We start from the raw sequence: 27,290 nt of genomic DNA, 5'->3' as shown, positions 1-27,290 counted from the left end.
TCCACACAATTACGTACAAGGCGGCTGCCGGAATACGTTTAGACTCTTTGTGCCCCCATGGTTTAGGACAAGGCCCAAGATCCAGTGCGAGAGCAGGCGAGCTTGAGGTGGATGATGTACTTTGAATGGAAGCATCTCGAGCCACTGACTCCCCCCTCAACCCCCCACAGGCACGGGGTAGAGGCAGAGGGCGGCAGGAGCATCCAGCGCTGTTCGTCCAGCCATCAGCCTTGGCTTGACCTGACGGGGTGATGGAAGCCGCCGGAGGAGTTTGACAGATAGATCTGCCGTTGGAGAGCCTGTCATGGAGCCGCTGTCCTTTCACCTGGAGCCTCGAGTACCAGGGCATCAGGCAGGGACAACAGTCCTATGGCTTCTGCTTGCAGCCGGGACTGGTGGAGAAGTCAGCCAGCACCGTGGGGAAGTCCTGCTGCAGGAGTCAGCACGTTGGGGAGAGAGATGCAGGGGCTGCAGACAGGGATCACAGAGTGAAGAGCTTTGTTGTGAGCTCGTTGCGAGGAGACGGAGGGAAGGCACTTGAGAGCAGATGTGGTCCTGCGCCGTCCCTCCACCTTCCTATGAGGCCATCAGGTACTGATGGAAGTACAGGCCGAAGAGATTGGTCACCACCTGACAAGCCGCCAGCCACCAGGTCAGGAAGGAGAAGAGGCCCCGGTAAAAAAGGGGGGTGAAGACACTGCGCAGGGCGCCCAGTGCCGCCATGATCTGTGAGACAGCTATTCGATAGTCGCCCTCCTCTTCGGGGACATCGTCCAAGGTAGGAGGGCTGACGTCGACCACCGGTGAAGCCATGGGCGTCTCCGGGAACAGACCCCAGGAATAGTCTCCTGAAAAACACGGGACACGCACAATTACTGTGGGCCGGGGAGCGGGAGGAGGCTTCTGGCCGGGTCAGAGGGAGAGGGGGAAGCAGATGTCTGGGCTCGGAACCAGGGACAGGGTGAGCTGCTTCAGTGAACAGCTGACTGCCCCAGGCTCACCAAGTTCAGAGACGGGAAACGCACTCATGTATGGGACGCTGGCCTTCATAGGTTGGGCAGAGTATAAGAGGCTGCAGCTTTATAGGACTTTGGTTCGGCTGCAATTGGAGTAGTGTCTGCAGTTCTGGTCGCACCATTACAGACAGCATGTGGAGTTTTCGGTGATTGTGTAGTGGAAGTTTACCAGAATGATAGATGCAAAATGCAGGAGTAATTCAGCTGGTTAGGCAGCATCTCTGGAGAAAAGGAATAGGTGATTTTTCAGGTCAGGGTCCTTCTTCAGATTTACCGGAATGATGCCTGGATTAGAGGACATTAGTTATAAGGAGAGGTTGAACAAACTTAGATTGTTTTCTATGGAATGTCAGAGACCAAGGGGAGACCTGGTAGAAGATTATACAATATTCTGAGAGGTATGATATCAGGTATGAGAGACAATCAGAACCTTCCCCCCCCCCCCCCCCCCCAGGGTGGAAATGTTAGGAGAGGCCATAGCTTTCAGGCCAGAGGGGGAAGTTTAAAGCTGATGTGCTGGGCAAGTTTTTGTTTAATACTCGGAGTGATGGGTGCTGGGAACGTGTTGTTTGAGGTGGTTATGGAGGCAGATATGGTAGTGCCATTTAAGAGACTCTTAGATGGGTGTGTGGATATGCAGGGAATGGAGTGACAGGGATTTTGTGTAGGCAGAGATTAGTTTAACTTGGCAAGTTTGGCACAGACATTGTGGGCTGAAGACATTGTAGGTTCCTGTGTTGTACTGTTGTGGGTTCAGACTCTGAATTTGGGAGCGATTGACAGGATGGCTGGTTCTGGGTGGAACCAGATCCAGGGGCACGGTCTCTGAGGAAGGGGGCAGCAACTAGAACAGAGGTACAGAGAAATTACATTGTTTGGGAGTTTGAGAGATTGCTCTCCCCACAGGCAGGGAATATAGTGTCACCCAGTGTGGGAGGAACCAAAGTCGGCAGACAGCCGGCCAACTGGGAATCTGTGCTTTGTGTGACTCGGCAGGAATGCCGGGTCTCCAAACCACTCAGCAGACCATGGGGCCCCTGCCTGTTGTGGTTGGCTTGTGATTGACTGGGATGAAGCAAGGAGGTGCAGCTGCTGAGAGCAGCACTGACAATTTAACCTGTCTCTCTGGCCCACAACACAGGCTGCCCAGAGTGAACACAGCATGTGCCGGGAGAATCCAGAACAAATCTGAGCCAGAACTCACACGGATCAAAATCAAGGACTCCCTTCTCTAAGAGGGAGCTAAGCTTCTGAGGCGGAGATCGATGGGCTCTGCTGGGCATCGATGGAACGTATCCAAGATGGATAGAGTCAAGGTGATATACAGAGATTTGACTGGCACAAGGACAATACAGACACGTGGACTATTTGCAGGTCCTTACCCAGGACTTTAAGCAGCAGAGTGGAGTGGAAGATGAGGATTACTGGGCCCAGATACTGCATGGTGACCACACACAGGTAGCAAAACACTCGTGAAATCTGCACAAGGGGAAGAAACACACCCCGTTAGTCACAACACAAGACACTGTCGACAGAATATTCACAGGGATTCACAGCGGCATCAGAATCCCTTGGGATAAGGATCCAGAAAATCCCTGGACTCGCAAAGATCTTGGCACAAGCACCAGGTAATATCAACTTCAGGTAGCTATTTCTTTAATATAATAATCTCAAACTCAAATAGTTTCCAATTGACAATGGGGTCTTTGTTATGTGTTTTAACAGAACCTTCAACTCCAGCCCCATAAGCCTTGAAACTCTCCAACCTGTAACTCACCCCAGACATTGATATTCTGCTGCCTGGTTACCAGTTATTCTATACATATCTCCACAGAACTAGAGTAGACTCCAAGCTTGGGTATTTAAGAAGAGAAACTGCCCGAGCACCAGATGCATCATCATCTTAGAGCCACTACTTTCTCAATCAACTAATTCAATGAAGAAACCATTGTTCTCACAACTTCGATCTTTCAGGCCTGCTCAGGAGGAATTGTGTAAATGTTTTCCTTGTATCCCTTGCACAGTGACACAGTCCCACCAAGCGCTCCCAGGCACTGGGCTCAGATTGAGGTTTACACAGAGGGGCATAGACGTTGCGTAATTGAGACATTGGAGCTGCTTAACGTCAGGGATGTGGAGCTGGGGATTAGTGCCGCACAACGGGCCCACCGCTGTTAGCGTCACACTGACGTTTGCATCAGGAAGATGAAATGAGGGGCTTAAATGGGAAATGCTGGCTAAGTGATTGTAAATGGTTACAAGAAAGAATTATATTGTTGACAGGAAGCGTGCTAGATTTTAAGCATGCTGCAGAGATTAATAATGCTGTGCATTAACTAGCCTAATACTTGTGGAAACAGAGTAAAAACAGAAGGATGCTTTCATAGAGTCATAGTGTTGTACAGCACGGGAACAGGCCCTTCAACCCATCTTGTTCATGCCGACCAGTTGACGATCTGGGCTAGTTTCATTCTGCTGAATTTGACCCAGAGCTCTCTAAACCCATCCTATCCATAATCTATTCAAATCTCTTTTAAAATTTGTAATTGGATATACTTCTATAGCTTCCTCTGTTCCAGATTTTTTCTGCACAAAGGGTGGTGGGTATATAGAACGAGCTGTCAGAGGAGGCAGTTGAGGCAGGTACAATAACAGTATGCAAAAGACATTTGGATGGGGACATGGATAAGAACAGAGAGGGATATGGGTTAAACACAAGCAAATGGGACTTGCTTAGAAGGGGCATATGATTGGCAAGGACGGGTTGGGCTCAAGGGTCTGTTTCCATGCTCTGACTCCATATGGACTACCCTCCGAGTGAAAAGGTTGCCCCTAACGTCCCTCTTAATCCCTCCCCTTCATCAGTAATTGCCCACCATTTCCACCGAGGTCAAGTTGATTTTTGGTCCAGAATTTTTGCACAAATTAAAATAAAAATGAGAAGAAATTCTGATCAACAAAGTTCATGAGATGGAACTTGTTACACAGTGGGGAGAGGTACGAAATGCTGGAGGAACTCAGCGGGTCAGGCACCCTCTAGAGGAAAGGAATAGGTGACATTTTGGGCTGAGACTCATGTTCAGACTGAAGAGTCTCGACCCGCAACGTCATCTATTCCTTTTCTCCAGAGATGCTGCCTGACCCGCGGAGTTACTCCAGTATTTTAGTCATAGAATGATACAGTGTGGAAACAGGCCCTTCGGCCCAACTTGCCCACATCGGCCAACAATGTCCCAGTAACACTAGTCCCACTTGCCTGCGCTTGGTCCATATCCCTCCAAACCTGTCCTATCCATGTACCTGTCTAACTGTTTCTTAAACGATGGGATAGTCCCAGCCTCAACTACCTCCTCTGGCAGCTTGTTCCATACACCCACCGCCCTTTGTATGAAAAAGATACCCCTCGGATTCGTATTAAATCTTTTCCCCTTCACCTTGAACCTATGGCCTCCAGTCCTCAATTCCCCTACTCTGGGCAAAAGATTCTGAGCATCTACCCGATCTATTCCTCTCATGATTTTGTATACCTCTATAAGATCTCCCCTCATCCTCCTGCACTCCATGGAATAGAGACCCAACCCACATAACCTCTCTATGGCTCACACCCTCTAGTCCTGGCAACATCCTCGTAAATCTTTTTTGAACCCTTTCAAGCTTGACAATACTTTTCCTCTAACATGGTGCCCAGAACTGAACAAAATATTCTAAATGCGGTCTCACCAACATCTTATACAACTGCAACATGACCTCCCAACTTCTATACCCAATACTCTGACTGCTGAAGGCCAAAGTGCTAAAAGCCTTTTTGATCACCTTATCTACCTGCGACTCAACCTTCAAGGAACCATGCGCCTGTCCTCCTAGATCCCTCTGCTCTACAACACTACCCAGAGGCCTACCATTTACTGTGTAGGTCCTGCCCTTGTTCGATGTCCCAAAATGCAACACCTCACACCTCTGTATTAAATTCCATCAACCATTGCTCCGCCCACCTCCCCAAGCGATCCATATCCTGCTGCAATCGTTCACAACCATCTTCACGATCTGCAAAACCACTAACTTATGTATCATCTGCAAACTTGCTAATTTTGCCCAATATGTTCTCACCCAAATCATTGATGTAGATGACAAATAGTAATAGGCCCAGCACTAACCCTGAGGCACACCACTAGTCACAGGCACCCAGTCTGAGAAGCAACCTTCCACCATTACCCTCTGCTTCTTTCCATGGAGCCAATTTGCTATCCATGCAGCTATCCCATGGATCCCATGCGATCTAACCTTCCAGAGCAGCCTACCATGTGGAACCTTGTCGAACGCCTTACTGAAATCCATGCACACAACATCTACAGCTTTGCCTTCATCGACCTTTTTGGTCACTTCTTCACAAAAAAAATCAGATTTGTGAGACACGACCTCCCACGTACAAAACCATGCTGCCTATCCCGAATCAGCCCTTGCCCATCCAAATGCCTGTATATCCTATCTTTAGAATACTCCCCAGTAACTTACCAACTACAGATGTTATGCTCACCGGCCTATAGTTCCCAGCATTTTACCTGCAACCCTTCTTGAAAAGAGGTACAACATTCGCTACCCTCCAGTTTTCCAGCATCTCTCCTGTATTTTGTATCTATCTTCGGTGTAAACTAGCATCTGCAGTTCTTTCTTACACATTGTTACACACTGGCTTCTGTATAGAGGAGTGCCAAGTCCTCCTCCTTCCCACAATGTGGCATGCACTGTACCTTGCGCTGAATCTCGATCATGGTGATGGATCCAGCCTCCTTCCCCATCTGCTCCACCCACTTCTCGGCCAGGTTGAGGTAGGCCTGTAGGTGATATCGCACCATCAGTAGACGCAGCGCGCAAAGTCCCAGCACCACCCACAGGCGGGCCGTGTTGTACGTCGAGTCGGACATCCTACGGGAACGGGAGTAAAAACAGAGGCAGCGTCAGAGCAGTCACATCACTGCAGGAGCTGTGCAGCAGGGACAAACCACGCAGCATTGAAGGAGAGGAATTGACTCATGTCTGGTTTGGAGAGGCCAAAGCCCAGAGCAATAAATACCTTGAGAGGAGTCAGGGCATTCATCGCGAAGGAGAGTCAGGGCATTCAGGAAGCACAAAGGTTCAGCGACATCTCAGCCCTCCCTCCCCCAACCACATCCCTGCATACCCATAGCTGGCCTACATTCACACTCCCTACCCAATACACATCTCTGCCCACCACACAGTTGGAACCCAGGATTTGGAACTGTCAAAATTGAGACCACAATGGGGTTGAAAGGGAAAAATAGATCAGTCTTGATAGAATGGCAGAGCAGACTCGATGGGCCAAATGGCCTAATTCTGCCCCTATGTTTTATAGTCTTATAAGTCAGTGCACCTGGAAGATGGAAAGGTGGTGTATGATGGAACAATGCAGAGAACACTACACTACCCCAGGAAAGAAAAACTGTAGCGTAACGGCTACATTACTGGGCGAGAAATCCAGGACAAGTCACAATGTTCCAATCTTATTATGGTGAATTCCAATCAATTAATTTAAAAACATATCAGGAGTTACAGAGCTCAACTTCAGTGACCATGGACTCAACCGTCATTAGAACCATAGTCCCTTGCAGAGTTATGGCCAGAACAATTCTGGACTCTCACTGATTCACTGGCTTCTGAAGTATCCCTCCAGATACAATTGGAATGAGCACAAACACTGGGGGTACAAGGAACTGCATTCTTGAATCCTGCGTAGATCCCAAAGTGCTGGAGTAACTCAGCAGGTCAGGCAGCATGTGGGAAAGGCATGGATAGGAGGAGGACTGGGCTGATGTACGAAAGGACACAGTGCTGGAGCAACTCAGCAGGACAGGCAGCATCTGTGGAGAACATCTCAGGGGTGATGTACACGAGTTGAGTTTATCCTTGTGGTCCCTCCCCTGCTCCGAGGGATAAAGTGAAGTTAAGACACAAAAGTAACTCAGCAGGTCAGGCGGCAGCTCTAGAGAAAAGGAATTGGTGACTTTCGGGTCGAGACCCTTCTGACGTGGCAAAGGCCAGTGTGAAGCTAGCAGGTACTCACAGCTGAATCCTCTCACTCCCGTATGGGGCGTTGATCACAAAGTCTCTGCTGATGGGCTTCACCCAGAGCAACAACATGATGACAGGCGACAGGAAGTTGGTGTACAGCAGAAACCTGGAAAATGGACACGTCAATGTGAGGATTGCCGAGCCAGACCCCACCGTGCCGCGCCCCATCCCAGCATGCCCCACCGCACCCCTTCACACCTCACCGCTCCACGCCCCACCACGCCACACACAGTATGGGCAGCACAGCAAGCTCCCCGCCGAGGCAGAGACTGTGCAGGCAAGAAGTAAATACTTAATCGAGTAGGGGAGAGGAGAGCCGGAGCTGGGTTTGAAGCAGGATTGTTAGAGTGCATATTTGCATTCTTTAGTAAATATGTCTCCCTTTGGTAATCAAGTAGCTAACTCTAATTATCTGTCTCAGAGTTAGATACTTGATTAGCAAAAGGTTAGATAAAAGTTTACTAAAGGCTAAATAAAATTCACTTTACTTCACCATCAGTTGAAGAATGTTCCATGGGTTCTAATGGACACCTGAATGGGGATCCAGATGTTGTGTTTTACTTTACCTGGCAGACAGCACCTCTGTCAGTGAAGCCGCCGCTCAGTGGTTCAGTGAACCTATCAGGTCCCTTCGCAAACTTGGAGCTCAATTACATAAGGCGTTTGGACAGAGCCATACAGGAACAACTGTGCGGGATTGAACAGCCTACTCTCACTGTTCTGCAATCGGCTTCTCCCACAGGGCCCATCCCACTGCGCAGTGCTACTCACTGTGTCAGAGGTTTGTCTGCCGTCATCTTCAGAGCATCCAAGTGAGTCTGAGCCAAGCGGAGCCCTGGGAACGTTAGACATGCTCCAATGAATGAGGAAAGTGCAACCAGCGAGAGCTTAAAGATCAGTCTGGCCACCGAGTACCTGCAACGGAAAGGAACTTGCGTCAGCCTTTAACCAACTTCTGCAGCCATTACTCCCATGGCTGGTTCAATCTAAGATCACTTATAGGATGTCGATTTGGGTGGCACACTGGTACAGCTGGCAGAGCTGCTGCCTCACAGCACCAGAGCACCGAGTTCAATGCTGACCTCAGGTGCTGTCTGTGTGGAATTTGCACGTTATCCCTGTGACCGTGTGGGTTTCCTCGTGTGCCCTGGTTTCCTCCTACATCCCAAAGACGTACAGGTTTGAAGGTTACTAGGCATTTGTAAATTGTCCCTCGTGTAGAGAGTGGATGGGAAAGTGGAATAATTTTGATCTAGTGTGAGCAGGTGATTGATGGTTGGCATGGACTGAGATGACAGGGCCTGTTTCCAAATTGCATCCTTCAAACTATCAAAGCGTTCGATCCATTTTTCAATTTGGCAAAAGTGCTGAACGTGATGGGCATACTCTCTGGCACTGATGTGGTGTAACTGTTACTTGTTGCTTATCATCCCCTGCCTGAGTGCTGTCCAGTTTTGCTGCGGGCAGGTAATGATTGTTATACATTCATCTCCGACAATGCATTTGGACCTTGAAGTGTTACAGAGAGGAGGGGCCTTTGTTAAACTTCTTCCTCAAAGGGAAAAGTTTTAGGAGTGCCCTTGTGTAAAAACTGGCCTACGTGTGCAAATCACTACTAATACCTGCGTGTCCACAGTGCCTATCATGGAATCGTGCTCTGGTTGGCATTTAAAGGTGATGCAGTCTTTGGAGGTGCTGCCTGTTCTGCAGTAGCAACCTATCTATGCACAACAAAACAGCAAACTTACAGCAGCTAGGTTGCTTTATGGTGACTTTGGCAGAGAACTAAATGTTGGCTGGGTCAATGGGGGAAGAGAGTTCCCTTCAAAGGGGCAGAGGGGCCTTAATGTGAGGTATAACTTCACAGCAGGTACATCCAACATTCGCTGCTCCATCAGAGTAGTCTATCTATCTGCCACCCATCTCTGCAACGAGCAGTGACCCATGACCACACCTGAGGGAAGAACGTTATCCTCTAAACCATGGATGAAAGAAAAATTCAAAAACAGTTTTGTAAAGGGAAAACTTGTTTTGACAAGAAAGGAGGGGCACTTACGGCCAGATGTTGCCCAGTCCTAGCTGTCTGAAAAAGACCTGCAGGTTTTCATACAAGTTGGCAAACCCTGTGTGGGGAACAAAGACAAAGAACAATCAGTGTTCGCAGATACAAGAGGCAGTTGTAGTTTCACAGTCATTTGGTACTTACTTCACCCAGTGTCTAGTGGGTGGCAGACAAGTAAGATGCCAGTCTGAGCTCCCCCATGGACCTCAGCAAGCTGACACAAGTGGCATGCAGTGCCCCTCATCCAAGTCTACAATGATGACAGGGAACTATAAAAGGGTGCTCCCCTGTACCTGCTGTCCTGGTCCTTGCAGGCAATGGATCAGGAGGGTTGCAGGCAGTGGGTCAAGGGTTCAGTTGTTCTGTACATTGAAAATAGAACAGGACAGCACAGGAATGAGCCCCTGGCCTACAATGTTTGTACATGTGTACCGAGTTAAGCTGATCTCATCTGCCTGTACATGATCCATACCTCTATTCCCTGCACTTCCATGTACCTATCTAAAATCCTCTTAAGTGGCACTATTGTATCTCCCTTCACCACCACCAATGCGTTCCAGGCCCACGCTACTCTCTCTGTAAAAAAACTTAAACCGCACATCACCATTCAACTTTTCCCCTCTCACCGTATAACTATGTCCTGCAGTGTGGACATTTCCATCCTGAGGAAAAAGGTTCTGACTGCCCACCCTATCTATACCTCTCATAATTTTCATATATTTCTGTCAAATGTCTCCTCAACAGCTGATGTACTTAATGTCAGAGCACTCAATGACAGCAACCACAGGTCTATCTGACTGCACTGTCGTTACACTCCTTGAACAGACAATTTATGAAAATTATTTTCAACAAACTCACCAGGTTCGAGTCCAAATTCCAGATATTCCTCTCGCACCACCAGCACCAACATGGCGATGAGTAGGAAGAGAAAGGCAAAGATCAGGCAGACAGAGCGCTCTGCTCCTTCCTCACTCTTGAAGTAGTGAGTCATCATAGAGGCCAGAACCTTACTGAATGCAGTGTCAAGGCAAGCAAGAGATTTGTAGGAAAAGACCCAATCTAAAATAAGGACATTCTGTGGTTCATTTTTAACATAATGTCACTCATAGTGGCTGTCGATGAACTTGCCCCAGTTTGGTAATCAAACACGTTCGGGAGGTGTAGCGAGAACGGACAAGAACCAAATTTCGTGGCCATGTATCTTGCTTGTGGAAGTCGTTCATGCTGGGCCTTTCCCGCTACTAATCTAGATGAAAGAAAATGGCATCTGGATATACCAAAGATGTGCCGGTTAATTGGTTAACGGGCTACTGTAAATTGCCCCTAGTGTGTAGGATGCAAAGCGTATCCAACAAATCATCCTCCAACATTTCCGTCACCTCCAACGGGACCCCACTACTGGCCACATCTTCCCATCCCCTCCCCTTTCTGCGTTCCGCAGAGACCGTTCCCTCTGTAACTCCCTGGTCCACTCGTCCCTTCCTACCCAAACCACCCCATCCCCGGGCACTTTCCCCTGCAACCGCAGGAGATGCAACACCTATCTCTTTACCTCCCCCCTCAACTCCATCCAAGGACCCAGTCTTTCCAGGTGAGACAGAGGTTCACCTGTATCTCCTCCAACCTCATCTATTGTATCCGCTGCTCTAGATGTCAACTTCTTTACATTGGCGAAACCAAACGCAGGCTCGGTGATCGTTTCGCTCAACACCTTCGTCAGTCCGCCTTAACCAACCTGATCTCCCGGTGGCTGAGCACTTCAACTCCCCCTCCCACTCTGACCTTTCCGTCATGGACCTCCTCCAGTGCCATAGTGAGGCCCACCGGAAATTGGAGGAACAGCACCTCATTTTTCGCTTGGGCAGCTTGAAGCCCAGCGGTATGAACATTGACTTTTCCAACTTTAGATACTTCCTCTGTCCCTCTCTTCCTCTCCCCAGTTCTCCCTCTATCTTCCTGTCTCCACCTATATCCTTCCTTTGTCCTGCCCCCCTGACATCAGTCTGAAGAAGGGTCTGGACCCGAAACGTCACCCATTCATTCTCTCCTGAGATGCTGCCTGACCTGCTGAGTTACTCCAGCATTTTGTGATACCTTCGAAGTGTGAACAGGTGATCAATGGTCAGAGATAATTCCTCGATCTTTCAAAAATGTATCTACAACCACCTTTAAATATTCCTGTGTCGGAAAGAACTGCAGATGCTGTTTGAAATCAAAGGTAGACAAAAAATGCTGGAGTAACTCAGCGGGACAGGCAGCATCTCTGGAGAGAAGGAATGGGTGACGTTTCGGGTCCAGACCCTTCTTCAGACTGATGTCAGGGGAGGGGGCGAGACAAAGAGAGAATGTAGTCGGAGACTGTAAGACTATTTTTTTAAAACCATATAACAACTACAGCACGGAAACAGGCCAGTTTGGCCCTTCTAGTCCATGCCGAACACTTTCTCCGACCTAGTCCCATCTACCTGCTCTCAGACCATAACCCTCCAATCCCTTCCCATCCATATACCTATCTAATTTACTCTTAAATAATAAAATCGAGCCTGCCTCCACCACTTCCACCGGAAGCCCATTCCATACAGCCACCACCCTCTGAGTAAAAAAGTTACCCATCATGTTACCCCTAAACTTTTGTCCCTTAATTCTGAAGTTATGTCCCCTTGTTTGAATCTTCCCCACTCTCAAAGGGAAAAGCTTACCCACGTCAACTCTGCCCGTCCCTCTTAAAAATTTAAAAACCTCTATCAAGTCCCCCCTTAACCTTCTGCGCTCCAAAGAATAAAGACCCAACCTGTTCAATCTCTCTCTGTAGCTTAAGTGCTGAAACCCAGGCAACATTCTAGTAAATCTCCTCTGTACTCTCTCTATTTTGTTGACATCCTTCCTATAATTTGGCGACCAGAACTGCACACCATATTCCAGATTCGGCCTCACCAATGCCTTGTACAATTTTAACATTACGTCCCAACTTCTATATTCGATGCTCTGATTTATAAAGGCAAGCATACCAAACGCCTTCTTCACCACCCTATCCACATGAGATTCCACCTTCAGGGAACAATGCACAGTTATTCCCAGATCCCTCTGTTCCACTGCATTCCTCAATTCCCTACCATTTACCCTGTACGTCCTATTTTGATTTGTCCTACCAAAATGCAGCACCTCACACTTATCAGCATTAAACTCCATCTGCCATCTTTCAGCCCACCCTTCCAAAAGGCCCAAGTCTCTCTGTAGACTTTGAAAATCTACTTCATTATTAATTACACCACCTATCTTCGTATCATCTGCATACTTACTAATCCAATTTGCCACACCATCATCCAGATCATTGATGTAAATGACAAACAACAGCGGACCCAACACAGATCCTTGGGGTACTCGACTAGACACTGGCCTCCAACCTGACATACAGTTGTCAACCATTACCCTCTGGTATCTCCCATTCAGCCATTGTTGAATCCATCTTGCAACTTCACTATTAATACCCAACGATTTAACCTTCTTAATCAACCTTCCATGTGGAACTTTGTCAAATGCCTTACTGAAGTCCATATAGACAACATCCACAGCCTTGCCCTCATTAATTTCCCTGGTAACCTCTTCAAAAAATTCAAGAAGATTAGTCAAACATGACCTTCCAGGCACAAATCCATGTTGACTGTTCCTAATTGTGGTGTTATTGCAATGTGCCTTTAAGACTACACAGGTCTATTGGTAGGGGGTCATCGGAGGGCGACAGGGAGGAGCCCGGCGGAGCAGATGGCGGTTGAATAAACACTCGCGTAAAAACACAGTCGGACTCACTGTATCTTTTTAAAGAACACAACATGGTGTCAGAAGTCCTGTAGGGTGCGTGAAGTGTACTTTGAGTCGAACAACTATCGTTTGGAGCTCGTTGACGGCAAAAGAGAAAGAAGAGTGCGACATGCAAGACGACAACGCACAGAGGGCCCCGGTAGGACCAAATGCTACATTTAGCATCCAGCCTCTGGAGTCCTTCGACTTTTCAAAGCCGCAAGAGTGGGCCAAATGGATACGGAGGTTCGAAAGGTTCCGTCTGGCAAGTAACTTGAATGCCAGCTCCGTAGATAATCAAGTTAACACGCTGATTTATTGCATGGGAGATGAGGCGGACGATGTTCTGCGCGGGTTAAACCTGACAGTAGCACAAAGCGGAACGTACATAGGGGTGCGCGATGGCTTCCAACAATTTTTCATAGTAAAGAAAAATATAATCTATGAGCGTGCCAAGTTCAACATGCGCAGGCTGGGAGAACATGAAACAGTGGATGCCTTTGTCACTGCGTTATATGCGCTGGCAGAGCACTGTAACTACGGGGTGCTACACGACGAGCTGATACGCGACAGGCTTGTTGTCGGACTGATGGATAAGCGGCTGTCCGAACGTATGCAGCTTGACGCAGAATTGACGCTCGAAAAGGCCGTCAATATGGCGAGGCAGAGTGAGGAGGTGAAACTGCAACAATCTTCTCTGCGAGGTGACACCAGGACAGAGACAAGTGACGCTAAATCTGTGGACAGAGTGTATAAGAGCAGTAGTAAAGGTGCCAAAAACAAACCTCACCAGGCTTATGGCCACCAACTCAAAAAACACAGCGCCCAACACAGCAGGGGGAAAAGTGTACAGTGCCATAAATGTGGCAGCTCTCCGTCCCATCCAAGGCAGGATTGCCCGGCAAAGGATGCGAAATGCCATTTATTTGGGAGAAATGGACACTACAAGCGTGTGTGTAGATCACCCAAAACCGTGCAGGAAGTTGAAGAGGACGAGGATGTTATGTTCCTAGGCAGCGTCACAGCCGATGGAGAGCCATGGCTCCTGGTAAACATCGACATAAATGATAAAAACGTGTCATTCAAAATTGACACCGGCGCCGATGTTACAGTCCTACCCCACACCGTGTTTAAAGAGATCTATAGAGACAGCGATCCACCTACCCTCCGTAAAGCAACCAAGCCACTACTGGGACCCGGGAGGAGTCCACTAGAAGTTGTGGGCTTCGCTGGGCTGTTCCTGGTGAAAGGAGAGAAAAGGGTGATGGAGGATGTGTACGTCACACGACACCTGCACACTGCATTGCTGGGGAGGCCTGCTATCGGCAAGCTGGAGCTTGTGGTTCGGCTAGACAGCATCACCATAGAGACACTTAAGACTAGCTACCCGAAGCTATGCAGCGGTCTCGGGGAGGTACGACAGCAGTATGCCATCAAGCTGAAACCAGGGGCCCAACCGTTCTCATTGAAGACACCCAGAAGGATTCCGTTGCCGCTGATGGGTAAAGTCGAGCGAGAACTGTCCCGCATGGAAGGCCTAGGGGTGATCACCAGGGTTGAAGAGCCTACTGACTGGTGTTCAGGCATGGTGGTGGTGCCGAAAAAGACAGGAGCCGTACGCATATGCGTCGATCTCACTAACCTCAACGAGTCGGTGTGTCGAGAAAAGTACATCCTGCCATCGGTGGAGGAAACACTGGGGATGCTGGCTGGAGCCAGAATATTCAGCAAGTTGGATGCCAACACGGTGTTTTGGCAAATACCCCTGACCGAAGACTCAGCAAAATACACAACATTCATCACACCCTTCGGTCGTTACTACTTCAAGCGGCTGCCCTTCGGCATTGCCTCTGCCCCCGAACATTTTCAAAATAGGATGGTGTCAGAGGTCACGGAGGGACTCGAGGGAATCGTCTGTCACATGGATGATGTACTGGTCTGGGGCCAAACACGAGAGGAGCACGACGCTCGTCTGCATACTGTGCTGGCGAGGATCCAAAAGGCGGGCATTACGCTTAACATTGACAAATGTGACCTGTCGAAGGAAGAGGTGACCTTTCTTGGTCATGTCCTCTCCTCCAGTGGCATTAGTCCTGACCCGAGCAAGACTGAGGCTGTAAGGAAGATGGAGGAGCCGACCAATGTGAGTGAGCTGAGGAGCTTTCTCGGAATGGTTAACCAGCTGGGGAAGTTCATCCCGCAACTAGCAGAGAGAGACAAGACTCTGCGAGACCTCCTGTCAAAGAGGAACTGCTGGCTGTGGGGCGTCGACCAGGCAAGAGCGTTTCAAGATTTGAAAAATGCACTGGTATCCCCACCTGTACTAGCCATGTACGACACGAACCGTGAATGCAAAGTCTCAGCAGACGTGTCATCTTATGGCCTGGGAAGTGTACTTCTCCAAAAATGGGATGAGGAATGGAGACCGGTAGCCTACGTGTCGCGATCTCTCACACAGACGGAGCAGAGATACGCGCAGGTGGAGAAAGAGGCCTTGGGCCTGACCTGGGCTTGTGAAAGGTTCCGCAACTTTCTCATCGGTAAACACTTCCAGATGGAGGCGGATCATAAGCCTCTCCTGAGTCTGCTGGGGTCACAGGCACTGGATGCTCTCCCTCCACGGATTCAGCGTTTCCGGATGCGCCTCATGCGCTATTCTTACTCCATTTCTCATGTGCCAGGAAAGTGTCTGTGGACAGCTGATACGCTGTCGCGTGCTCCTGTGAAAATGGGGGAAACGCCTGACGAAAAGGAGTTGTTTGAGAATACAAACATCTATGTGGACATGATAATAGAGAACCTGCCGGCAAGCACTGCCTACCTGGATGAGTTGAGAGCGGAGCTAAAAAGGGACAGTGTGTGCGCACGCGTAATGCAGCTGTGTCAGGAAGGATGGCCAACGAATAGCAACAGTGAACCGGCACTCAGGCTGTACTGGGCAGAACAAGCATTGCTCACGGTAAATGACGGACTGTTACTCAAAGGGGACAGATTAGTCATACCCTCAACTATGAGGAACGACGTGCTGACCAGACTACATGAAGGTCACCAGGGAATGGTGAAGTGTAGAGAGCGTGCACGACGGTCAGTGTGGTGGCCTGGACTAAGTCAGCAGCTGAACGAATTGGTCCTCAACTGCCGGACATGCAGCAAAGAGAGACAGAACCACACAGAGCCGCTGATGCCATCACAATACCCAGGCCGACCATGGCAAAAGCTGGGAGCTGACTTGTTCATGCTGGGAAGCAAGAACTACCTGCTGGTAGTGGATTATGCATCGAGATACGTGGAAATCGCTCCACTCAGCCCCACCAAGTCGACAGATGTAATCCACCACCTCAAATCAATGTTTGCACGTCACGGCATTCCGGAGACATTGGTCACAGACAATGGGCCTCAGTTTGCCGGAACCGCCTTTGCTGCGTTTGCAAAGTCGTATGGTTTCCGCCATGTCACAAGCAGCCCGAGATATCCTCAGAGTAACGGGGAGGCCGAACGTGCAGTCAAGACAGTGAAGGGTCTCCTGAAGAAAGCGGCGGATCCCTACCTCGCTTTACTTGCATATAGAGCGACCCCACTGCAAAACGGGTACAGCCCAGCCCAACTCCTTATGGGGAGAAGGCTTCGCACTACGGTACCAACACTTCCAGCTCTGCTGAATCCTGCTCTTCCCGACAATGAAGTGGTTGCGTGGAAGGAAAAGGAGAAGAGAATCAGAGATGCACAACGGTACAACCTGCGGCATCGTGCACGGAGTCTCGACAGGCTCTTTCCCGGACAAGAAGTGTGGGTCACGGATCAAGGCAAAGCTGGAGCTGTGATCGGCAGCCACACCGCCCCCCCGCTCTTACATCGTGGAGGGACCTCACGGGACGGTCAGGCGAAACCGTCGCCATCTAATTCCCATGAAACCCTTGCCGGACCAGAGTGGGGGTGGTATGAAAGAGCAACTCCCGGGTTGCATTCCAGAGCAGAGCTCAGCAGAACCACCAAAAGAGAACATTCCAGAGCAGAGCTCAGCAGAGCCACCAAAAGAGAACATTCCAGAACTGCCATCCACTCCCAGAACCAGGTTTGGGAGAAGAGTGGTGAGACCAGATAGGTTGAACTATAAGTGAAAAAAAAAGAGAGTTTCTAAAGAAAAATGTTTTTCTAATTTAGTGAAAAGGGTAAAATCCTTTTCACTAAGGCAATGTATTTACATGTACTTATGTTGAATTAATTTAGTTCAGATAGGAACAGACCTTCCAGCTAAAGAGGCAGAATAATCCTCTAAGGTCTGGTGAATCAACCGCAGTCTACCGATTGATTCTAGAAAGGGGAGATGTGGTGTTATTGCAATGTGCCTTTAAGACTACACAGGTCTATTGGTAGGGGGTCATCAGAGGGCGACAGGGAGGAGCCCGGCGGAGCAGATGGCGGTTGAATAAACACTCGCGTAAAAACACAGTCGGACTCACTGTATCTTTTTAAAGAACACAACACTAATCAGGCCTTGTTTATCCATATGTTTATATATATTGTCCCTAAGTATCTTTTCCATTACTTTTCCCACCACAGACGTCAAACTAACAGGTCTATAATTGCTAGGTTTACTTTTAGAACCTTTTTTAAACAAGGGCACAACATGCGCAATGCGCCAATCTTCCGGCACCATCCCCGTTTCTAATGACGTTTGAAATATTTCCGTCATAGCCCCTGCTATTTCTGCACTAACTTCCCTCAATGTCCTAGGGAATATCCTGTCAGGACCTGGAGACTTATCCACTTTTATATTTTTTAAAAGTGTCCATACCTCCTCTTCTTTGATCCTCGGTTTCCATCACTACTCTACTTGTTTTGCTTACCTCGCATAATTCAATATCCTTCTCCTTGGTGAATACCGAAGAAAAGAAATTGTTTAATATCTCCCCCATTTATTCCGGCTCAGCACATAGATGTCCACTCTGACTCTCTAATGGACCAATTTTGTCCCTCGCTATCCTTTTGCTATTGACATATCTGTAGAAACCCTTGGGGTTTACTTTTACATTACTTGCCAAAGCAACCTCATATCTTTTTTTTGCTTTTCTAATTTCCTTCTTAAGATTCCTTTTACATTCTTTATATTCATCAAGAACCTTATTTACTCCCTGCCGCTTATATTTATTGTATATCTCCCTCTTTTTCCGAACCAAGTGTCCAATTTCCCTAGAAAACCACGGCTCTTTCAACTTATTATTCTTTCCTTTCCACCGAACAGGGACATAAAGACTCTGTACTCTCAAAATTTCGCCTTTAAATGTCCTCCATTTCTCTATTATATCCTTCTCATAATACAAAATGTCCCATTTCACTCCTTTTAAATCCTTTCTCATCTCCTCAAAGTTAGCCTTTCTCCAATCCAAAATCTCAACCCTTGGTCCAGTTCTGACCTTCTCCATAATTATATTGAAACTAATGGCATTGTGATCACTGGACCCAAAGTGCTCCTCAACACATACCTCCGTCACCTGACCCGTCTCATTTCCTAACAGGAGGTCCAACACTGCCCCTTCTCTGGTAGGTACCTCTACGTATTGCTGCAAAAAACTATCCTGCACACATTTTACAAACTCCAAACCATCCAGCCCTTTTACAGAATGTGATTCCCATTCTATGTGCGGAAAATTGAAATCACCCACAATCACTACTCTGTGCTTACTACTAATATCTGCTATCTCCTTACATATTTGCTCTTCCAATTCTCGTTCCCCATTTGGCGGTCTATAATACACCCCAATAAGTGTTGCTAAGCCTTTCTCATTTCTGAGTTCCACCCAAACAGCCTCCCTAGTCGAGCCTTCAAATCTATCCTGCCAGAGCACTGCTGTGATATCTTCCCTGACAAGCAATGCAACACCTCCACCTCTTGCCCCTCCGATTCTATCACATCTGAAGCAATGAAATCCTGGAATATTTAATTGCCAATCGCAACCATCCTGCAACCACGTTTCACTGATCGCCACAACATCATACTTCCAGATGTCAATCCAGGCTCTAAGCTCATCCACCTTTCTTACAATGCTCCTAGCATTAAAATATACACAGGGAGAACTGAGAAGGGATGGAGAGAGAAAGCAAGGGCTATTTGAAGTTAGAGAAGTAAATGTTCATACTGCCGGGGTGTAAACTACCCAAGCGAAATATGAGGTGCTGTTCCTCCAATTTGTGCTGGGCCTCACTCTGACAATGGAGGAGGCCCAGGGCAGAAAGGTCAGATTTGGAATGGGAGGGGGAGTTGGTGCTGAGCCACCGGGAGATCAGATAATTTAAGACTGACTGACTGAGGTGTTCAGTGAAACATCGCCGAGCCTGTGCTTGGTCTCGCCGATGTAGAGAAATAAAGACTGTTTGGGTCCTTGGATGGAGTTGAGGAGGGAGGTAAAGGACAGGTGTTGCATCTCCTGTGGTTGCAGGGGAAAGTACCTGGGGAGGGGGTGGTTTGGGTGGGAAGGGACGAGCCGACCATGGAGTTTCGGAGGGAACGGTCTCTGCGGAAAGCAGAAAGGGGTGGAAGTGGGAAGATGTGGCCAGTAGTGGAATCCCGTTGGAGGTGGCGAAAACGTTGGAGGATTACATGCTGTATGCGACGACTGATGGGGTGGAAGGTGAGGACAAGGGGGACTCTGTCCTTGTTACGAATGGGGGGTGGAGGAGCAAGAGCGGAGCTGCGGGATATCGAGACCCTAGTGAGAGCCTCATCTATGATGAAAGAGGGGAATCCCCATTTCCTAAAGAACGACGACATCTCCGATGCCCTGGTATGGAACACCTTGTCCTGGGCACAGATGCGGCACAGTCGGAGGAATTGGGAGTAGGGGATAGAGTCTTTACAGGATATTGGGTGGGAAGAAGTGTTTGGGAGAGCTATGGGAGTCAGTAGGTTTGTAGTAGATGTCAGTCAATAGTCTGTTTCCTGTGATGGAGACAGAGATGTAGAAACGGTCAGGAGATGTCGGAGATGGTCCAAGCGAATTTGAGTGCAGGATGGAAATTAGTCGTGAAGTTGATGAAGACAGTGGGTTAGCACCAATGCAGTTGTCAATGTAGCGGAGGTAGAGTTTGGGGATAGGGCCAGTGTACACCTGAAACAGGGATTGTTCGATGTTAAATATTCCATGTTAAATATTCCTGATCTGGCTTCCAAAGCTCGCTGGGCTAGCGAATCCCAGACGTTCAGTGCCCACTGCAAGAACTTTCTACACACCCCTGAATTAAATGACCACATCTTACCTTTTGGCTAACATCTCAGGCTTGTCACTTGCTTCCACCCAGTCCATCTTCACAGTTCCTAGAAGTATCATCAAGGATGCCACCCCAGCCATTCCCTTTTCTCTCTTCTACCTTCTAGGAGAAGATACAGGAGCTTGAAATCCAGGGACATCCCAGACTTAAGAAATGGCACTTTGCTATTGCTATCAGACTCTACCTGAATAGCGTCAGCAGTCCCCCCCAGTGACCCTGGCCACAGCACATGGGGAGGGGGCAGGCCACTAGGGATCCAGCGGCAGGTGCAGGCAACCAATGGCAGGCACAGAGGAGGGGTAAGAGAACCACTGGCAGGTGCAGGGGCAAGTTCAGGGGACAGGGAACCACTGGCAGGTGCAGGGGTGGGTTCAGGGGGCAGGAAACCACTGGCAGGTGCAGGGGATAGAGATCCACTGGGAGGGGCAGGGGACAGAGATCCATTGGTTGGTGCAGGGGAGGGTTCAATGGGCAGAGATCCATTGGGAGGGGCAGTGGAGGGTTCATGGGGGGGGGGGCAGAGATGCACTGGCAGTCACAGGGGAGGGCCTGATCCACTTGGTTGCCCTGTTGACTGTTATTTTACATTTATAATGGTGTCAGAGGCAGGTCGAGTTTGTTTATCCCTGGCGATTTCTGGAGGAGGGAATCAAGTAGGGCTGTAAACAGCACAATTCATTACAGTCATCTCGACCCAAAACATCACCCACTCCTCTCTAGAGATGCTGCCTGTCCCGCTCAGTTACTCCAGCATTTTGTGTCTCCCCTTTGAACCAGCATCTGCAGTTCTTTGTTACACATGTTAGCTGAGAGATTGGCCATTGAAGAACATTGTTCCTCTGGTCTTGAAAATAGCATCTTTTACCTCTTATCTCGGTAGATAAGATAGGTAAATACCTATCTTTTACCTTCAGCTGAAAGAGTATTCAGGACCTCAATTGTACACCTCACCCAAACGGTGCGTCACCCACAGGCTGTGCTCAGTGTGACCTGCTCCGTAATGTCAGCCTGTTAGCTGTTTGACAGGAGAGGTTCTTTGCGCACAGATTGAAGGATGGGGTTGTTGCCATGACACAAGGATACAGCCCGAAGACCAATGTGAGCAGGCACCACAGCACGCCTACGTTGACCTCGCCCTGAACGCTGAGCAGACTATAGTAGACCTCTGTGAACACGTAAATCAGGGTCGCATACATGACAAAGTCCACCAGCCACTGGTAGTCCAGGTAGTAGCGCAGGACTAAAGAAAGGAGACAAAGGGAGAAGGACGTTTACCAGAAGTACACAGAAGTCATTTGGCGTGCTGGTCAAGCCTGGCAACACTGCGACCAGTTCTTCACTCAGCTAGTATTCTGAACCCCACCATTCACAACATTCTCACCTCCCCGTGCTCCTCCAATCAGTATCCAACCATCAATATGCTCAAGGGATATGCTTTCAAAATGGCAAAACATCTGAAGGAGCTGTACAGGAGGGGTTATCAGAAACTAGTGGAGTTTAACTTGAGCAAGTGCGAGGTGCTGCACTTTGGGAGGTCAAACACAAGGGGAAAATATACAATTAATGTCATGACAATTAACAGCATTGATATGTAAAGGGATCTTGGTGTCCAAGTCCACAACTACCTGAAAGTCGTAACACAAGCAGGTGGAGTGGTAAAGGAGGCATTTGGTATGCTTGCCTTTATAGGTGGGGACATTGAGCATGGAAGAGTCAAGACGTCATGACGCAGCTTTATAAAACTTTTGTTGGGCAACATTTGGACTATTGTGTTGGACTTCCTCCAACAGAGCGGCAATGGGAATGTAGGAAAACCAGGTAGCCAGAAACAGAGAATGAAGGAAGGTTATTGGGGATGAGTTAGACAGGAGAACAGGGAATGGATAGAACATTGTACAGTGCAGCACGAATACAGGTCTTTTGGCCCACAATATTTGTGCCGAACATGATGCCAAGACCATCACTTATCTACCCGCACATAACCCAAAACCCTGCACATCAATATGCTTATCCAAATGGTTTTTAAATGCCACTAACGTATCTCCTTCAACCACCGTTCCAGGCACCCACCACCCTCTGCAAAAAAACTTGCTACGAATATCTCCTTTAAACTTTGCCCCTCTCACCAGAAAGCTGTGCCTTTCAGTATTTCCTTTTTCCATCCTGTGAAAAAGATTTTTACTGTCTGCTCTATCTTTGCCTCTCATAATTTTACGTACTTCTATCAGGATAAAAAACATTTCAAAAGGGATTTAGTGCTGAACTGGTCAACAGCTTAGATGAGGGGCTACGGAGGTCAATGATGGGCAAGAATCAAGATGGAGGAGTGTTGGAGGATGCCTGTGAACTTCAGAATTATGACAGGACATGGATGGTATCTCTCCCACAATCCATCCCATCTAAACTTCAGAGTGCAGGTGGGCAAGTGCGGCATCTGTGAAACTTGACTCATCATCAGGGGCGGCATGGTGGCGTAGCGGTAGAACTACTTCTTTACAGCACCAGAGATCTGGATTCGATCCTAACTTCAGGTGCTTGTCTGTACGGAGTTTGGTCGTTCTCCCCGTGACCTGTGTGAGTTTTCTCCGAGATCTTCGATATCCTCCCACACTCCAAAGACATACAGGTTTGCAGGTTAATTGGCTTGGTATTAATGTAAAATCGTCCCTAGTGTGTGTAGGATAGTGTACGTGTGCATGGATCACTGGTTGGTGGGCCTGTTTCCACGCTGTATCTTTAAACTAAAAAAATGAATCTGCTGCTTACCCAAGGCATCAAGAGGCTTGATGGGCGTGGACTCCAACGACAGCTTAATATCTTTGGGGACTGTCTCTGGTTTGCTCTCAGTTACGCCATTTTGCCTCCTGTGAAGAAGTTAAAATTCAGAAGAATTCTTCTCCCACATTAGTTGAAACCCTCCCCAAAAGCACTACAAACTCCTCGGGGAAGGGTTTTCCACAATCTGGGTTGTTTATGAGGCAGAGATGTTGCAGCAGGAAACTTGTATTGAGACAGTATTTTATTATCGTGGCCTCAATGCCCCAAAGCAATTCATGATAAATAACCTGTGCAGCAAGTTTTAAGAGCAAACTTGGAACTCATCTGAACATAATCTCACAAAGTTAAGTGATGTTAAATGTCATTTTAAACCTTCAAGTGGCAGGACAGGTGGGTTCACTGCTTATCGACTTATCAAACAGTGCAACACCGTCCATGTGAAGGCCTGGGTTCCATGCTCAAGACTATGGAGTGGACCAAAGCAATAATCTGCGGATTCAGACTGATACTGAAGTGGAGATCATTGAAAAGTTATATAGGAGATGCTACCTCAAAAAGGCAGCCAGCTTCATCAACGACCCACACAATCCTGGTCACACTCTCATTTCACTCCTGCCATCAGGAAGGTGGTACAGGAGGTTGAAAACCACGACCAGGAGATTCAAGAACAGCTTCTTCCTAACAACCATCAGGCTCTTTGACACTGCATGAAACTAACCCTAGCAACTGCAAACTTCTATGGAATGTCCTTGGTTTCACTAAGGATTTCAGATTGAGAAAAACTGGCCATTACTTTATTTTAATGTTCCCAAGAGTGAAGGGTTAGTCCAAGCTGAGATAGTGCAGTCAGTGATGATTATCGTGGTCGGTGGGGACAGAGTGAAGCAGATCTAATCAGAGGGATTACTGCGAGGTTGAGTGTGGTGGTGTGCATGCTTTACCAACCTGTCTCTTCTCTGTTTGGGCTTCTGCTTCCCTGCTAGAGTTCGAAGTTCTTCATCTGATGGATGTCTGAATCGGAGGAGACTGCAAGAAAATGGAATGCACAGTCAGCGGTACTCATGAACCTGTGGGACCAGTGAGGTTACAGATGCTTTAAATGTAAAAATGACAAAACAGATAGAAAGTCGATAGGTGCACTGTACCTCTGTGTTTGCATGATCCAGCCATTGTTGTGGGATTATTGGGGGGGGGGGGGGGTCTTGCAGATGGGGTGGTGGGGCAAATGGGAAGGACAGGGATGCGGTAGGCTTCATCATTGGATATCGTTCAGCAGTGGAGGAGTCTACTATATATTTCCCTGCTCTTGTTCTGATGGCAAATTCAACACACCAGGATATCAAATCAAATGTTAGACACTTCACTGTTCCACGATAGCACGCAAGATACAGCTGGCTCACCCACCTTTTGGTTTGGGGAGCGAACCAGAATCTTTACTTGCTTCGGGCTTGTTTGTAACTGCAGTCCCATACAAATATAGATCAGGGTCTTGCTTACACTCCAAGGTTTTCCAGTCATGGATATCGGAGCGATCCAGAACCAGCTCTGCAGCTTGCCACAGTCAAATTACTGAGCTGCTGCAGTGCCATCGCCTCATGCATGAAGAACACAGGCCGTTGAAAGACAGACGTGCACCAGTCACAATCTCAGGGCATTGCAAAGTGCCTTCCGTGCAATGGAGGCACCTTTTGAAACATAATCAGCTCTGCAAGATGGGAGAAATGTAGGAGCAGATTCCTGCTGAGCATCATCACTAAAACTTTGATGTGATAATCAGTTTAGTGAAGTTGACCAAGGGATTGATATTGGACCAGGATTCTGAACTTGGTAATAACAGCGTAGGATTTCTATAATCATCCACAAACACAGGAAGACCCTCACATTGACATCTCATCTAATCCCATCAAGTCAGAGGGTTTCTGAAAATCCCAGGACTTGTGCAAGAAGCAGCTACAGAAGGCAGAGAAGTTAAAAGTGAAAGCCCAAATCCCAAAACAATTTAGAAAATAGATCTTACCTGCCGTTGCAGAGCAGCCAGCGGCCAATGGAATAGTGAGGAACCAACTTCTGCATGAGAGATGCCATCAGGAGGCTCACAACAAGCTGGACCCCAATTATACCCTGGTGGGATACAAACGTCATAAATTATAGGGAGAACACCAAGGTTCTTGCAGTTCCAATCCATTCCTCTGACTAAATGTGACTGATTTATTTTTTAATAACTATTCCCAAATCCATCCTTACAAGGCCTAAGTACTACACTGAGATGGACCGAGGTTGGGAAAGATACTTTTGAAATGCCATCACTTTCAGAGTTTGCTATCATTAACCACATGGACACACTATTGTCCTGCACTACTGACATACACCGAGTGCACTTAGTCACGGAAAGCCAGCAGCACATGTGCTGTACCACTGCCTCTGCCACTCAGATCGCTGGATGAAAAACGAATCGCTACATAAATAGGGGGCCAAACACATCAACGTTAAATGTGTAGGAAGGAACTGCAGATGTCAGTTCCATTTCCCTTTCCCGTGACTTTCAGTCTGAAGAAGTGCCTCGACCAAAAACGTCACCCATTCCTTCTCTCCAGAGATGCTCCCAGTCCTGCTGAGTTACTTCAGCATTTTGTGTCTATCTTAGCATTAACTGAAGTGTGGACACATCCATCACATGACCTGTCAATGCACAACTAATCCAAGACTTACAGCCCAGTAATATGCACAAACTTGGAAAATGCAGCAATTTCATTGAATTATAAAGATATATAGTTGTGGAATCCTATCTCATCAGTGCCAGGTGGGAGAAGATGCCAGATTCCACGACATGGAGCACAGACAGCACCAAGCCCAGTATTTCCCCAAAGTGACGAAGGCCGAGGCTTCCAAAATACTCCCGGGCAGCAGGCTCCACACCTTTATCACTTTCTGGGTTAAGCATCATTCCTTCATTTCTCTGCAGCAACTTCCTGCAGTTTTTTAGATTTCAACATCAAATTAATATCCAAAATTTGCACTTATTCCTGATGCGAGAGGAGCAGTTGGCACAGAGATGCCACCAGGCCGAGCTTTACCTCTGCCCCTGACCCGTGGACTGGAGGTGGGGCAGTGGCACCACATGGGCGGAGGGGTTCACAGATGGGGCAACGTCTGCCCCCTGCACAGTCTGGTTCTTGACCGGCTACTGGCCCGTCCCCGAGACTGTCTGTGCCCCCACTTGACCCCTGCCCCCAGGGGATCCGGGCCCTCCTCTGGATCCGTGTGGTGTGGCGTCTGGCCCTCTCCCCCTTGACTCTGTGTTCTTCCAGTCGACCTCTGGGGAAGTGGGGGGGGGGGTGAGATCCCTCCTCGTCCTCCCTCCCTCCCTCCCCCTCCCTCTCTCTCCCCCTCCCTCTCTCTCTCACTCCCCCTCCCTCTCCCCCTCCCTCTCCCTCCCCCCCTCTCTCTCCCCCCCTCTCCCCTCCCTCTCTCTCTCTCCCCCCCTCTCTCTCTCCCCCTCTCTCTCTCCCCCTCTCTCTCTCCCCCCCTCTCTCTCCCCCCCTCTCTCTCTCCCCCCCTCTCTCTCCCCCCTCTCTCCCTCTCTCTCTCCCCCCTCCCTCTCTCTCCCCTCCCTCTCTCTCCCCTCCCTCTCTCCCCCTCTCTCTCCCCTCCCTCTCTCTCTCACTCCCCCTCCCTCTCCCTCCCCCCCTCTCTCTCCCCCTCTCTCTCCCCCCCCTCTCCCCTCCCTCTCTCTCTCTCCCCCCCTCTCTCTCTCCCCCTCTCTCTCTCCCCCCCCTCTCTCTCCCCCCCTCTCTCTCTCCCCCCCTCTCTCTCTCCCCCCTCTCTCCCTCTCTCTCCCCCCTCCCTCTCTCTCCCCTCCCTCTCTCTCCCCCCTCTCTCTCTCCCCCCTCTCTCCCTCTCTCTCCCCCCTCCCTCTCTCTCCCCTCCCTCTCTCTCCCCTCCCTCTCTCTCTCTCCCCCTCCCTCCCTCTCTCCCCCCCCTCTCTCTCCCCCTCCCCCCCCCCCTCTCTCTCCCCCTCCCCTCCCCCCCTCTCTCTCTCTCCCCCTCCTCTCCCCACCCCTCTCCCCACCCCCACGCTTCATCCTGGGCCGCAGCGGCGGTGAAGCTGCGCCCGTCCTCGGCCCCGGATTCACCGCTCACCATCTTCCGCGCTCGGTCTCAGGCGAGACCCCGCCGTCACCTCGTTCGCCCACCGTTCAGGGTCACCGGAGCGGCCTCGCCGCAGTTTCACCCGCCGGTTACCGGAGCATCGCCGTCGCATGCACTTGCACACCCGAGCCCAT

General features: G+C 48.9%; 1 protein-coding gene across 1 annotated transcript; it reads right to left on the bottom strand.

Annotated features, from left to right (window-relative positions):
* Positions 1 to 27,290, bottom strand: tmem161a (transmembrane protein 161A). The gene is made up of 12 exons (XM_078423510.1): positions 27,148 to 27,290; positions 25,025 to 25,128; positions 23,953 to 24,033; positions 22,996 to 23,093; positions 21,313 to 21,469; positions 10,024 to 10,175; positions 9,160 to 9,226; positions 7,875 to 8,018; positions 7,096 to 7,209; positions 5,765 to 5,939; positions 2,399 to 2,495; positions 1 to 848 (listed from the first exon to the last, which is right to left on the bottom strand). The coding sequence occupies exons 1-12, from the start codon at positions 27,148 to 27,150 to the stop codon at positions 577 to 579; spliced, it is 1,464 nt and encodes a 487-aa protein (XP_078279636.1). The 5' UTR covers positions 27,151 to 27,290; the 3' UTR covers positions 1 to 576.

This window comes from Rhinoraja longicauda, chromosome 28 (assembly GCF_053455715.1).
Source record: "Rhinoraja longicauda isolate Sanriku21f chromosome 28, sRhiLon1.1, whole genome shotgun sequence".
In the NCBI taxonomy this organism is placed as follows: domain Eukaryota; kingdom Metazoa; phylum Chordata; class Chondrichthyes; order Rajiformes; family Arhynchobatidae; genus Rhinoraja; species Rhinoraja longicauda.
This window is presented reverse-complemented; position numbering and strand designations above follow the sequence as displayed.

Coding starts and splice junctions, on each gene's coding strand:
- tmem161a (XM_078423510.1), bottom strand. Junction 10,176..21,312: donor CTCACATTGGTCTTCGGGCT/GTATCCTTGTGT, acceptor CACTGCATTCAG/TAAGGTTCTGGCCTCTATGA. Junction 5,940..7,095: donor GGGAGTGAGAGGATTCAGCT/GTGAGTACCTGC, acceptor CCGTTCCCGTAG/GATGTCCGACTCGACGTACA.